At 43.1% G+C, this 14,778-nt stretch overlaps 1 protein-coding gene across 5 annotated transcripts in view; it reads left to right on the top strand.

Moving 5' to 3' along the window:
• LOC121932411 (RNA-binding protein 45-like) overlaps positions 1–14,778 on the top strand; it is a 72,826-nt gene that overhangs the window by 81 nt on the left and 57,967 nt on the right. The window contains exons 2-10 of one of the 5 annotated variants that reach the window (XM_042471120.1): positions 1–318; positions 2,391–2,517; positions 5,006–5,134; positions 5,530–5,658; positions 5,867–5,995; positions 6,219–6,326; positions 6,531–6,653; positions 10,440–10,555; positions 10,748–10,782. In XM_042471120.1, coding sequence (XP_042327054.1) covers positions 1–318; positions 2,391–2,517; positions 5,006–5,134; positions 5,530–5,658; positions 5,867–5,995; positions 6,219–6,326; positions 6,531–6,653; positions 10,440–10,546 — 1,170 coding nt within the window. In that variant the 3' untranslated portion in view covers positions 10,547–10,555; positions 10,748–10,782. Of the gene's footprint in view, positions 319–2,390; positions 2,518–5,005; positions 5,135–5,529; positions 5,659–5,866; positions 5,996–6,218; positions 6,327–6,530; positions 6,654–8,439; positions 8,605–9,575; positions 9,665–10,439; positions 10,556–10,747; positions 10,783–14,778 lie in introns of those variants that run through there. The other 4 variants (XM_042471206.1, XM_042471291.1, XM_042471470.1 and 1 more) reach the window with 4 other exon arrangements.

Raw genomic sequence — 14,778 nt, 5'->3', positions numbered from 1 at the left:
CCGGCGGAGCCGCTGCGTCGGCTCCATCGCCCCCGCAACCCTCCGTGGTGGAGCCAGAGGAGCCGCTTCCCCTACGCCTCCTTCGACGATCCCCCGCGCAGCCGCCTCTTCCTGGTGCTGGAGCAGAAGGTGATGACGCCGGAGGTGTGGCTGCGCCTGTCCTCCTTCGGCCCCATCGAGGACTTCTGGCCGCAGGTGAACAAGCGCACCATGGAGCCCACCGGCGCCGCCTTCGTCAAGTACGCGAGCAGCGCCGACGCCCGCAGGGCCCTCCGGGAAATGAGCTCGCTCCCAGGCATGGAGCCCGGCGTCGTCAAGGTGAGCGAGAGCCCCAGGGGGCCCAGGCTGGGGCCTTTGAGAGAGAGAGAGAGTGGACTCCGGCTCCCAGAAGCCTCAGCTGTCGGCCAGGAGCATGGGATTCTGGGAGCTGGAGTCCAAAGCCTCTTAAAGGGCACAGACTGGGGGCCACTTGGTCTTTTAAGCTTACGTTTATGTACAGTGTTGGCCAGAGGTCCTTCATTTGAGCCTCTCAACCTTCTCCTCAGGAGGAAGGGCACAGTTTGGGGACCACTGACACAGAACCATAGAGTGGGAAGAGACCGCAAGGGCCCTGATCCAGTCCAACCCCATTCAGCCATGCAGGAACTCTCAATCAAAGCATCCCTGAGAGGTGGCCACCAAGCCTCCGTTTGAAGACCTCCAAGGAAGGAGACTCCTACACTCCGAGGAAGGAGTGTGTTCCACTGTCGAACAGCCCTTACTGTCAGGACGTTCCTCCTAATGTTGAGGTGGAATCTCTTTTCCTGGAGCTTGGATCCATTGTTCTGGGTCCTGTTCTCTGGAGCAGCAGAAAACAAGCTTGCTCCATCCTTGATATGACATCCCTTCAAATACTGTACTTAAATAGGGCTATCATATCACCTCTAAACCATCTCTTCCCCTGGCTAAACACACCGCTCCCTAAGTTGTTCCTTATAGGTTTCCAGACCATTAATAGAATCATAGAATTGGAAGAGACCACAGGGGCCATCCAGTCCAACCCCCTGCCATGCAGGAAATCTCACTCAAAGCATCCCCAACAGATAGCCATCCAGCCTCTGTTTAAAGACCTCCAAGGAAGGAGACTCCACTACACTCCGAGGGAGTGTGTTCCACTGTTGAACAGCCCTTACTGTCAGGAAGTTCCTCCTAACGTTCAGGTGGAATCTCTTTTCCTGGAGCTTGCATCCATTATTCTGGGTCCTAGTCTCTGGAGCAGCAGAAAACAAGCTTGCTCCCTCTTCAACATGACATCCTTCCAAGTATTTAAACAGGGCTATCATATCACCTCTTAACCTTCTCTTCTCCAGGCTAAACATCCCCAGCTCCCTAAGTCGTTCCTCATAGGGCATGGTTTCCAGACCCTTCACCATTTTTGTCGCCCTCCTTTGGACACGCTCCAGTTTCTCAATGTCCTTTCTGAATTGTGGTGCCCAGAACTGGACACAGTATTCTAGGTGGGGCCTGAGCAAAGCAGAATATAGTGGCACTATTACTTCCCTTGATCTAGACACTATACTTCTATTGATGCAGCCTAAAATCGCATTGGCCTTTTTAGCTGCCGCATTGCACTGTTGACTCATGTTCAACTTGTTGATATGTTTTGTAGTTATGAACAAGTGCAGGTCATCTTAGGTTCCTTTTGTTGCTTATATTGATTTAACTATTAAATGCACCCTACAGTCTCATAGACATCTCCCCTTCCTTAGCTAAAGCCATTTGGGACTACCTGGCTACTTTGGCTACAGCATTTGAGCAATAATGCTAAATGCTAATGTATTGTTAAACTGTTGTATCACTGATTTGGCCAATAATAGGTGTCCCCCCCCACATGCCCTAAATAGATCTAGATCTGATGTAATGTACTTGATTTATATATGGCCATTAAAAAAACTCCTAATTTTACATGCTGAATCACTTTCTGCAGTTTTCTGTATTATCCAGAAGTATTGCATTACTATTACTATTTTTAAGGTCATGAACCTAAAGAGTTACATCTAACAATTACGTCTAAGATCAACAGTTTAACTTTCTTTTGCTGAGCTATAAACGAAGGACCTTCAGCTTCACTCACTCTCTGTGCGCTATTTATCAGTTCCCATTTCTAGATGAGGGGAAACATTGATTCAGTACGAGTCAAAACATTTTGTTTCTAGATACTTAGGAATATAGCAGTCCTCTCCTAATCTGACTGTGGAAGAGAATTTGTGCAGCGAGGAGGGTGAGCGGCGCATGAACATGGGAGCTCTTCTGTTTTCAGGTCATGGCTTGGTAATCAGCATAATCTGAACCTTTCTAAATTGAGATAATATCGTTTTTGTCTTATTTCACCATTCTTCTTTCCAATTTAGATATGCTTGGCACAAAGCAGAGTTTCTGAAAAGTCAGGGAATCTGAATCTTGAACCACATGGTGAAACAGACGCCAAAGTCCCAAAGACATCCCAAGCTGCTTTGGCCACAGAGGAATGTAGCCAAAGTAAGAGATGATTTTTCTCCCCTTCTTTTTTCAGCGGTGGGACAAAGCCCTGTCTTTTCATAGCAGAATTTGCACAGACCTTGAGATATTGTCACCTCTGTGATAGTATACAATGTCCCTAATTTTCATCCTTTTATGGTGTTATTTTCACAATATCACAACGTATTATTTTGCTGGGGGTACATTCTTGTCCCAGCCAGTGTAATGTATGATTTTTAAAAAACTGATCCAGAGAAGGTGATTTAAATGGCCATACTCATCTTTCTGTCTGAAAGCTGAAGTAAGTGTGGGACAAAAGGGGTCCTTTTTGATAGATAATATGTTATTTATGGCATTTATACCCTGCTCTTTAGCCCTAAAGGCTCTCAAAGTGGCTTACAGACAGTTTTTCAGACAGTTCCCTGCCTTCAGGCTAACAATCTAAAAAGACATGACACAAAAGGAGAAGGGAATGGTGGTGGGGAAGGGGATCAAGTCCAGTGGTTCCAAGGCAGAGGGACTGCAGAAGGGGCCCTTCTTCTTCCTCTGGCTAGCCCTGATGGAGTTGGGCCTGCCTTTTCACTCTCTCTCAGGCTGGATGATGAACACTTGCAACGCTTCAGTATCACAACATACGTTCAAATTTGACTGTAAAATGGCTGTAATCCTGTTGGTTAACTCAAAGTATAGCAGACCCATTGGATCAATTTTGAATGGTGAATCAACACATTGGTAGGTCCCATTGATTTAATGGGTCTCCTCTGCTTGGAACTAGCAACAGAACTCAAACCAACGTCAAGGTTTTCTGGGGGAAATATTAGTTTATATGACTTTACTAATTCAATATCGAGCTATTAAATTCTTAAACATAGTAGAAGAATGTTAGTGATTAAAGCTCAACTTACCAGAAATTGACTAGAACCTGTTATGCACATAATTAAATTAGTTTTAGTCTTAATACTGTATATACTCAACTATAAGTCACCTCACGTATAAGTTGAGGTCACGTTTTGGGGCCAAAATTATGGATTTTGCCATGACCCATGGATAGGTTGAGGGTAAAACTTGGAGGCTCCTACAGTGTGTGCATGTGTGCGTATGGTAAGAGAGACATTATAAAGAGACACCATTTCCTCCTCATTCAATCCAGGCAAATGGAGACAACTGATCATAGAGTTGACTCTAGAGAGAATTTAGATAGAGAGGCTAAAAATTTCACAGATTAAAATAGGGCTATCTATATTTCCCCATGTAGACTGGCATAGGATAGAAGACAATCATGCTATTTGTAATACCACCCTCAGTCACAGAACACTGAATTATAGTTCAGCATTACGTCCAGGTGAACAAAGTGTGCCCTCCCAGGCTGTTTTTGTACCTTGTGCTGGCCTCTGTCTGAGTGTTTTCCTGCCCCCCCCTAAAAAACAAAAACAAAACCTGGCTCGTGTGTGATCAGCTCAGCTGCTGCCTATAAGGCCCCTGAATGAGTCAAGAGGGGAGATCCAGCTTCTGCTGTGTTTGATTTTTATTTTTTCTTAGTTTATCTGTGGACTTGGTACAATTTATGGGGAGTTATGTGGAAAGGAATTAGCTACTAAACCTCCAAAGATCTCCACTTCTACATTACGTTAAAGCTAATTCCTATAGTTCTAAAATATAGCTGAATGCGGTGTCAAAATGCCACTGCTGTTATCTTCATGGCAATTCAAAAACAGGAAAACAATACTGAAGTGTACAGTACACTTTTAACGGTTTGTTAGGAGTTTCCTATTGGTAGTATTTAAAATCTGCTACATGCTATCAGTGAGCATGATGGTAGGAGCAGTGAGCCAAAGGATAGCTTTTGGCTGCAGTTCTTCAGTGTTTTTTTCTGAATTTCCATTATTATTATTATTATTATTATTATTATTATTATTATTAAGCTTTATTTATAAAGCGCTGTAAATTTACACAGCGCTGTACATACAATCCATGGTTTTCTATTGACTTTTCATCTTAGTTTATTTTGTAATATGCAGCAAAAGAGAAAGTTGACCTCATGTATAAGTCGAGGGCAAGTTTGGGGGCCAACATTATGGATTTTGCTATGACCCCTGGATATGTTGAGGTTAAAACGTAGGGGCATATAGCAAAGGATCTCAAGGATGAAGCAAAGCAAAACAATGTCAAAGAACTGTCAAAATTCCAGCAGGCATATCTCTTTGTGCTTACTCTTAAGGATGGATGAGAGAATAGAGGGGTCCAGCACGAATTATTGTGCTTCCAGGACAAATTATATTCTTGCTTTTCACCAGGGGATGGTTTCTTCTTTTACATAAGAGTTAAGATACAGTACCCATGGATAAGATGACTCAGGTTTTTGGGGTCAATGTTTTTAATCTAAATTTTTAGACTTATACATGAGTACTGTATAAATAGTAATTAAAATATGAGACATTATTTTTAAAAATGGAGTAATGCAGATCAAAAATATTACTTTTTAAAATGTTTTAATATTTGACTGTCTTAGATAAAAGCAGCAGTTTGAAGACTCCTGTAACTAATCTGACCGTGTCCACTGAAGTCAAGTCTCCTGAGAGTAGGCCAGAGCAGGAAACAGCAATTTGTGAAGTACAGGGGGAAAGTTTGAATACTTCAGGTATGTAGTTCAGTTTTAACACGTAAAAAAAATGTATGTAGGCTATGACCTTGTTGCACATATTCTGTTAATTTTAGCTGAATTCCTTGTCACTTAGTTGTTTTGGATTTAAGAACTTCATGGATGATTAAAATATGAGCAATATAGTAGTCCAAAAACATAGTTCCGGGTTATCATGCTGTCTGGGCTGATGTCGGAACTAATATCCCTGAGTCCTCTGAACATAGCATCCCGACTGGCACTGGTAATTTCTGCTGAAATCTCCACTGAATTCTTTGCCATTCCACGTCTTGGTTTTAAGAATGCCTAATTAAAATAGAATATACTGTTTTTAAAAATGAAATGCAGATCAAAAATATTATTTTTTTAAATGTTTTAATATTTTACTGTCTTAGATAAAAGCAGCAGTTTGAAGAAGCCTGTAATTAATCTGACCGTGTCCACTGAAGTCAAGTCTCCTGTGAGTAGGCCAGAGCAAGAAACAGCAATTTGTGAAGTGCAAGGGAAAAGTTTGAATACTTCAGGTATGTAGTACAGTTTTAACACACACAAAAAAGTACGTAGGCTGTGACGTTGTTGCATACACCATGTTAATTTCAACTGAATTCTTTGTCATTTACTTGTCTTGGATTTAATAGTTTCAGAGGAGTTTAAAATATGAGATACACAGTAGTCCAAAAACAGAATCAAAAACATATTATGCTTTTTAAAATAATGAACTATTGGTTTCAGGTAAAAGCACCAGTCTGGATAAGATGGTTACAGAGCCCAGTAAATTCTCTGTACTCAAGTCTCATGTGAACAGTCAGAGGCATCAAACAACAGACCATGAAGTACAAGAGAACAGCTTGAATCCTTCGGGTAAGTTTTAAGGATAATTTTTATGTCAGCTGTGATCCTGTAATATAGTAGCTAGTAGTTTCTCTTGAAATTGTTGCAATAAACAATCTTGCTAATTTCATATGAAATCCTTGTCACTTGTCTTGTTTTTGAAACATCCTACAAAGATATGTCTATCATTATTTTAATCTTTTGAGGATATTAGCCTAAAATAGCATAATAATAAGAATTTTAATTATTGCAGTATTGACTCTTGCTTTAGATGAACATGTCGGTTTGGATGAGCCTATGATTAGTGTCGAAAAGGAAACAACAAGCTATGAAATAAAAGGGAGCAGCTTAATCCCTAAAGGTATGTAGCATACTCATAAGGGTAAACATTTCTGATATTCTAGTACATTTAAAATGATAATTTCTACTGGAATTCTTGGAATTTGGTTTTCTAATTTTTAGATGCCCCAAATATATTCAGATACGAGATGTATAGTGGTCTGAAAGAGTAAATGAATGTTTTGAAATTCTTTTTAATTATGGACTATATATCTGTTGGCTTCAGTTTGCAAGACCACTTCAATTGAGCCTGTGACCAAGACATCTGAATCTGATACACACAAATCATCTGTGTGGGAACACCAAAGAAAGATCCACAGAATGCAGGGGAGCAATTTGATTGTTATAGGTATGTAGTTCAAACATATTTTTCAGAATCTTAGTGGACACTTGAGACAAATTTCCATTGGGATTGCCTTGCCTCGCTTTAAGAGATTCTAAGGAGATTTAGATATCGGATGTGTGATAGTTCAAGGACGGCAAAACAGATCTCTGTGTCTCCCAGTTGCTGAAAAAGAATGCTTTGGGAAAGACTTGGATTGCGTTTTGTGAAAACACTTGTAAGCTTAGTTGATAATGGTGAAATTAGTTTGTGAAGAGTATATGCTCAGAGACACCATGTACCTTGATTCTTAGTGTATGTCTGCCTGCCTGAACCCTTAATTTACACTAGTTCTAGTTAATGGACCACTGATTCTGAAAAAAAGAAAAACAAAGAGCTTGCAAGCCTAAAGTTCTAAGTCCAAATCTATGTGATTGTCTAATCAGTCTGCTCTTCTGTGCTCTGGTACTGCTGTTGAGTACCAGGTTAGTACATAATAAATTTGCTATCATTCATGCGTTGATTCTGGCTGAGGAGACCATTGTACTACCATATATACTCGACTGTAAGTCAACCTCATGTATAAGTCGAGGGCAGGTTTGGGGGTCAAAATTATGGATTTTGATATGACCCTTGGATAAATTGAGAGTAAAACATAGGGGCATGTAACTAAGGATATAAAGGATGAAGGAAGAAAAACAATACCAAAGAACTTACAAAATTCCACAAGGCATAACTGTTTGCATTCACCCTAAAGGCTGGATGGATGAGAGAATAGTGGAATGTCAGAGCTTCCTAGATAGGTTAGGCCCTTACCTTTCACCAGAGGACAGTTCCTTTTTAAAAATAAGAGTTAAAGTACAGTATAGTTGGCCCTCCATATTTGCGGCCTTGCCACTCATGGCTTCGATTATTCACGAGGTCAAGGCTGCTAGTCCAGACATTCTTCCTCCCCTTCTATCCCAGGCTTTTCCACTCAGCAGAAAAAGGCCAGGAGCCAACTCCATTTTTTTCTCGGCCGGTCAGGCAGCGATCCAGCCAGGAAAGGGAGGAGGAGCCCCATCCCCCAGGACCCTTTGCCTGCCTCACTGCTCCCCGGGCTGTCCATGGGGTGATGGGGCTGGCCAAGGGAGGAGGTGCCTCCTTCCCCCTATGACTTCTTCCCAGCTAGATCACTGCCTGTGCAGCCCAGGAAAGGGAATTGGGAGATGGAGGATCCTCTTCCTTTACCCTGTCTGATTCCCCCCCTGGGGAGGGAAGTGATTGGGCTGTGAAAAGGGCAGGGAGAGCCAGTTAAAGGGATGAGAGGGTGGGGGAAAAGGAGTGCGGACCCTGCTCCTCTTCCCTGCCCACCCTTCCCTTAACTGGCTTCTGAGTGGAGAGTGGGAGTATTCATGATTTTTCCATATTTGCGAGGGCTAATTCCCCTAACCATCTTGAATATGGAGAGACTACTGTACTTACATTGACTCGTGGATAAGGTGAAGCAGTTTTTGGGACAGTTTTTTGACTAAAATTTGAGTCTGTACAGTACATTGCAACAGAGACATACATCAAGGAGGGTGTTTTTCCAGCATTGTCTCCCAGGCTCACCTGGTGCGGGCTTCTGGGGGTGGGGCTTCTGAGGGCGGCAGGCACTCCCTCCTCCATGCACCCTGTCCTTTTGTCACCTGGTGCAGACCACACACCCTTAGTGACACCTGCCCAGGTTATTCAGTTTCAGCCCAAGAGTAGGCTTGAAAATTAAGGAGGGTGGATAGCTGTAGTACTGTACCTGAATTCCATCTCTCCCCTTCTTTCTTTCTTTTTCCAGCCTTCCTGTCTTAGTAATGCCAGTCTGAAAAGTTTGGTCTTGCATTGGGGAGTGGGACAGATGGAAGATTGTGCTCAAATGCAGGCCATTTCTAATGCCTAGCAGCGTGACCTGAGGAAAGCTGTCTTGAACTTGATATTACAGATACTCCATCGCTCTCAAGAGGTTATTGTTTTGGGGATCCTTGGGAATGTGCTAACACCAGTGAATCTGGAGCAGCTCAGTATTACTTGTTACCATAACAACTGTAAAGGAGCCCTGGTGGCAAGTGGTTAAATGCTGCTACTAGCCTTCCATCCTTTGAGTACAACAGCTGTGGGCATGCTTACACATTTTAAACCACTTGGAGAAGTCGTCCCCAAACGTGCTCTTAAGAGATTTGGATTTCAGCTCCCAGAAGCCTTAGCTATGTTGGCCAATAGTCTGGGATTTCTGGGAGCTGAAGTCCAAAATCAATTAAAGGGCACAGTTTGGGGACCACTGACTAGAGAGTGCTTAGTTCACTATAAAGCAGTGTAGAAATGTAAAGTGCTATCCTAAAGTGCTATAGGGCTTCTCCACTATGAAGTAGCTCAACAGATAATCTAGAAATGCTGGAAGAGACTGAAGTGGGAGATTAAACACAGTGTTTTTTATGTCCCAAGCATTTGGTGAGAATTTGACTTAGAGTGGCTGTGACCTCCACAACGATGGAGATGACACTCCTCCTCCTCTCATGGTCCATTTATATTCACTCTTCCTCAAGATGAGACCAGGCAGTCTACAATTTACGAAGTTAACTATACAGTGCTACTCGGTTACGAAATTATTCGTCGCCGTGCATTCGAACCCGAAACATTCCACCGAAAGGTTTTCCGAAGCGGGCAGCGCTGAAAGCGCTAGCCGGCTCGCATTGAATTTTCGTGCCGAAATAAATTTGTAACCCGAAAAATATCGTAGCCCAGACGTTTTTTTCCAATCTACTTTTTCGTACCCGGAAATTCGAACGTGGCATTTCGTACCGGGTACACTGTAGTTTAAAAATATACAAAAAGTGAACATTAAAATATCACAATATTAGAACATTTGAAAAATGCTCCTAATCTCAGGACCCAGGGAGGCTTATATGCGGGATAACCAGATGTCCTCCTTTCCAGGACACAGCCTACATTTCAACTCTGTCCAAGAATAATCCCAAATTTCCTCCATTTTGAACCTGATGAAGAAGCCCATTGAGAAACACCAGGTTTGCTGTTCCTCTTCAAGAAATGTGTCGTTTGGCAGTCTGTCCTGTAAATAAAGGGATAGGATGAATACTTCTGAAACTCTTTTCCTAAGATAGCAGCAGCAGCAGCAGGTGACAGGACTTGCCCTAGAGCTCCTGAATTTGTTTCTTGGACAGTGGGCTGCTTGAGACACAATGCAATGTTTGAAAGGGTTCCCCCCCCCTTAATTTCAGCACAATGGACAAACAAAAGAAAATTAAAATGTAGATTTAGGTCCAAACACATTGCAGAAATAATCCAGTTTGAGGCTGTTTTTAACTGTCCTGGCTCAATGCTAGGGAATCCTGGGAACTGTAGTTTATTGTGGCACTAGAGCTCTCTGACATAGAAAGCTAAATGTCTCACAAAACTATAGTTCCCAGAATTCCCTAACAAGAAGCCAGGGCAGTTAAGCTGTCTCAAACCAGATATGTCTGCATTGTGTTTTGGACCTTAAGTCAAGGGTTCATTGCTAGTAAAATACAATTTCTACCTATGCTTGAGCCCCATTATAGTGAATAGGGCTCGTGCACATGGTGGTGCGGCATGCGCATGCGCCATTGAAGTATTGCAGCGTAGCTTCCAAGTAAACGGAAGCCACGTATGGCACACCCATGTATGGATTATTTCGCTGTATATGCCTATATAGGGCTATGTGTTTTTGTACTATTTTAATTTAACTTTACATGTGTAGTGGAGTTTATGTTAAATACATGTACTAAATTAAAGATAACCAACATTTCACTTGGACTGTAGGTTCTGTAAGCCATAGGACTAAGGCCAAGCCAATAGATGCCCTTACAGACGGATCCTTCATGAATAGTGCTAAAAGAATACAAACACAGTACGAGAGAGCAACTTGATTACTTTAGGTATGTAGCACATTCTTATTATAATCATTATTGTGATTCCAGTTTATGTGTGATAACTACGCTTACTGTAATGCTACTCTTGAAATCTTGGGGACATGCTTCCCTCATTTTTAAGATGTTCTTTAGAGATGCGATACACAGTAATTCACAAAACTGAAATGCAAATTTAATCTTGGTCTGTTCATCTCCTAGCTTCACCATGTGACACCACTGTGGCTGAGACTGCGGCCAAATCGTTGAAGCAGTGTAAAAAGATGCAGATGGAACATTGCAGAAACAAGCAATTTGATTACATTAGGTAGCAGTATACGCGTATGGTAAATATTTCCAAAATTCTAGTAGAAATGTGGTAAAAAATTATTTTTAAATTCTTGGAAAGTTTGTTTCATTTCACAATGTTCTGAGGAGGCTGTGATAGTCAGCCCTCCATATCCATAGATTGAACCATCTGTGGCTTGAAAATATTTAAAATACACAAATTCCAAAAAGCAAATCTTAATTTGCCATTTTATGTAAGGGACACCATTTTACCATGCCATTGTATTTAATGGGATATGAGCATTCCCCGATGGTAAAGGCTGACTGATTAGATGTGTAGCCCATGATATTGAATTCAGTATGGATGCACACAAGTCCCAAACTTTGGGTGGCTTCAACTTCACTCCTAATTATTGATGAGCTAAGACAGGGAGTACAAAAGGAATGTCATAGACAACATCCTGCACTCTTATGGATTCCTTATCAGAATTCATGAAGCTACTTTGAAGACCTTTACCGTATAGTGGAGACCAGTGATGGCAAACATTTTAGAGACTGAGTGTCCAAACTCAGTGATGTTACTGCACTGGCTGTCACCCAGAGCCAGGGGGACTTCTGGCGGGTAGGGAGGGGGAGTTCTGGGGGCAGGACTTCTGGGGGGGAAACGCGAAGGCACATCTCTCAGCCTCAAAACTGCCATGAAACTCTATGATAGTTTCACCTGGGGTCACCATAAGTCAGAAATGGCTTGAAGGCACCAACACACAAGTCACGCTCCCAACCCCAGAGGATGTCAATGGAAATCTTCCTCTGACAAGTTTGCCCCATGATAGTTTCACACATACACATCTCAAGTCACGCTCTCTCAGCTTCAGAGGATGGCAGTGGCACCCCCCCCCCCCCGAATAACCTTGCCAAGAAAACTCCATGATAGTTTCACCTTAGGGTTGCCATAAGTCGTAAATGACTTGAAGGCACCACACACACACACACACACACACGTCACACTCACTCAGCCTCAGAGGATGACAATGGAAATCCTCCTCTGACGAAACTTGCCACATGATATAACCGTGCTCGGAAAGGAGGGAAGGGCTCTGGCACCTTCCCTCCCCTTAACTGCCATGTTACTCGTGAGTAAACCAGCGTTCAGGAGGGAGGGTACCCTGGACACTTTCCTGCCCCCCGACTGACATTTTAGTCACATGCCCACAGAGTGCTGTGCAAGCTGGCTCTGGCACACGTGCCATGGTTTTGCCATGGCTGGTGCAGATTGTAGAAGGAAAGGGTAGACCTGATGAAAGCAAAGATTCAGGTTGTCTGCCTTTCTTCGGCCTAATAACCAAAATTCTGAAAGGGCCTTTATGGGATACATCTGCTATTCTACAAGGATACTGCCAGATCCAGTCAACATGATCCACCTCTATCTCTCTCATCTTGGAGGTTTCTTCGTTGTCTCTGAATCACACAAATGGGTTATTCCTTGCTTGAGCAGAGCATATGTGGAACTTTCAGAGGCTATTAGAAACATTTTGCCGTAGCCCACTCCCCTTCACGCCATACTGACACTCTTCCCACCCAAACTCTCAGTTCCTTTTGTCCCACCGCAGCACAGCTCTGAGGAACTTCTCAGAGTTTATTTTCTTGTGAAACTTTAAATCTCCACTTGACAGATTCAGTCTGCATTTGGGTGTTAATTTCTTTATTTTTCTTCATTCATGTTCATATTTAACAGCAGCACTGCGATTAATGAAAATCAAGGATTTAAATGGCCGCCTCGCCTCCTGTCACACTTGGCAAAGGCCCATTGTACTTCTGAGGTGAGGTAACAGCTCTACTGTATGTGTTTAGCCTATCTGAGGCTTTCAGTCAATTGGGAAATATCTACGTTTGGAGGGATCATTGGCTTCTCGTTCTCACCCTACCTCAATCCTCTTAGGTCTCAACCCTGTGGACTTGTCAGACCAATTGGCCCTCAGCAGTCATACTAAAAGCATCAAATGATAGCCAGATTGGCATTACCTTGGCCTCAGATTGTCCTTGTGCTCCTCTGGGAGGAAATATTAGGGCCCAACATTGGTACATATCTTCACACTGCACAGAAGGAGTCAGATGCAGCTGTCCTTTAATATGGGTCCTGTTATTGGTACGCCTTGAGTTTCTCTACTCTGGCTGGTCGATTTTGAAGTTGTGGTTACTCCCTCTCAAGGGCCAGTACCATCTTAGTGCGGCTCAGATTTGAGGCTGTAGTTTCTCCCTCTGGACTGAAGTCCAGTACCGGCTCCCTCTCGCTAAAGTTTGAGATGGTAGTTACTCCTCTGTACTGGAGGGTCACTATCGGCAAGCGCTCAGTTGAATTCAAAGCTGTGATTACCCTCTCTGTGTTGAGGGCCCCTACCAGCTCACACTGGGTCAATTTGAAGCCATAGTATTCCCTCCTGTATGGAGGGCCACTACCAGCAACACTTAGTTGATTTCCAAGCCGGTTACCCCCTCTGTACCACGGGCCACCACTGGCACACTCTGGTTGGATTCGAGGCTGTAGTTACTGCCTCATATCAAGGGCCTCTGCCATAAGGCTTTATGCCACTTCTCATCTTTGTTTGAAAAGAAGCCATGCTTAAGGTTGCTCCCTAGGTACCAAGGGGTGGCGTCTTCACGACTGTATACCGTCATCACTGTCTGTGTGAGTATTTCCTCTGTACCAAGGGCTGGTATAATTTCCTGCTCTGTGCAGTTGAGTCAGAGGACAGGGTGCGCCTTCCATACCAAGGGGAGGGTACCACCACTCACTTTTCAATCCTCAATGAGGATGTGGTTACTCATCTGTACACATGGTAATATGTCCAAATATCTTTGTGGCTTGCTTCTTCTTTAGTACTGAGGGCGGTGAATTTGACGACTTGATTGCTCCCTATACCCCTAGGGCCACTACCATTATGCTTGCATGGACAATCCCACAGTCATCATATTCCCTCCATGCTGAGGGTCAGTACCATTGCCGCTCCAATGGGCAGCTCTGAGGATGTATTGTCCCTCCATACTGAGGGACTGTACCCATTTCTGAGTATGGATACATCAGAGTATGTGACCATCCCTTCTCTCTATCGAGGACTGAACATCACCCACTCCGGACAATCAAATTTGACAATGGGTTTGCTCCCTATGCCTAGGGTGGTCCATTATACACTCAGTACTGGCGTGACGCGAGTCGTACTCGCTTTACGTAGGGCGTTGGTACCATATGGACAGCTCTTACAACATACTTGTACTCCAACCAAGGTATTGTATGCACTGATGGTTTGGCCACTGCGGTTCCTGACGCACCAATCGGCAGCGCCGGCAGACCGCGATTTCAGGCGGTCTGTAATGCGCCTTGTTCCCTCCATATACTGCTTGAGGAAGTACTTGTTCCCTCCATGTTGGAAGAATGTATTGTCACTTCCTTGGTATGAGTGTAACAGAGAATGTAGTTGGATGAATTTTCTGCTATAATAAAGTTATAGAAAGATGGAGTCACCATGGTCAGTAAGAAATAGTTTTTAAGTGAGGCCTAGAAAACTAGAGGAAAGTAGAGGTGCATCTTGACCTGGTAGGAAGCTGGCACCAGTGAGCAGCATAACTTAAGATAAGGAGACATCTGTTGAAGGCTAAAGGAAGGCCGTGGATACCGAAGGGAGGGGTAAGGATTAAGGAATGCAATTTTAATGTATGCATACATCTCTGCCCTGATTGTAAGAATTCTATATGTTTTGATTAAATTAGCCAATAAGGTATATTGAAGAACTTCTTTGTCTAAAATAGTAAAAAGAGCCATTTGTTTATTTTCTGGGCCTCAGTCTCTGGAGTGTTAACCCACTGGGGACATTATCTTTTACCGGTGTTAAGGAATAATTTGGGAATTTCAGCATTCTCTGGGCTCTTTGTCGATTCCTGTTTCGTCAAGACCTCTGGGCTTTGTGAGA

This window comes from Sceloporus undulatus, chromosome 1 (genome assembly GCF_019175285.1).
Source record: "Sceloporus undulatus isolate JIND9_A2432 ecotype Alabama chromosome 1, SceUnd_v1.1, whole genome shotgun sequence".
NCBI classification, from domain to species: Eukaryota; Metazoa; Chordata; class Lepidosauria; order Squamata; family Phrynosomatidae; genus Sceloporus; species Sceloporus undulatus.
This window is presented reverse-complemented; position numbering and strand designations above follow the sequence as displayed.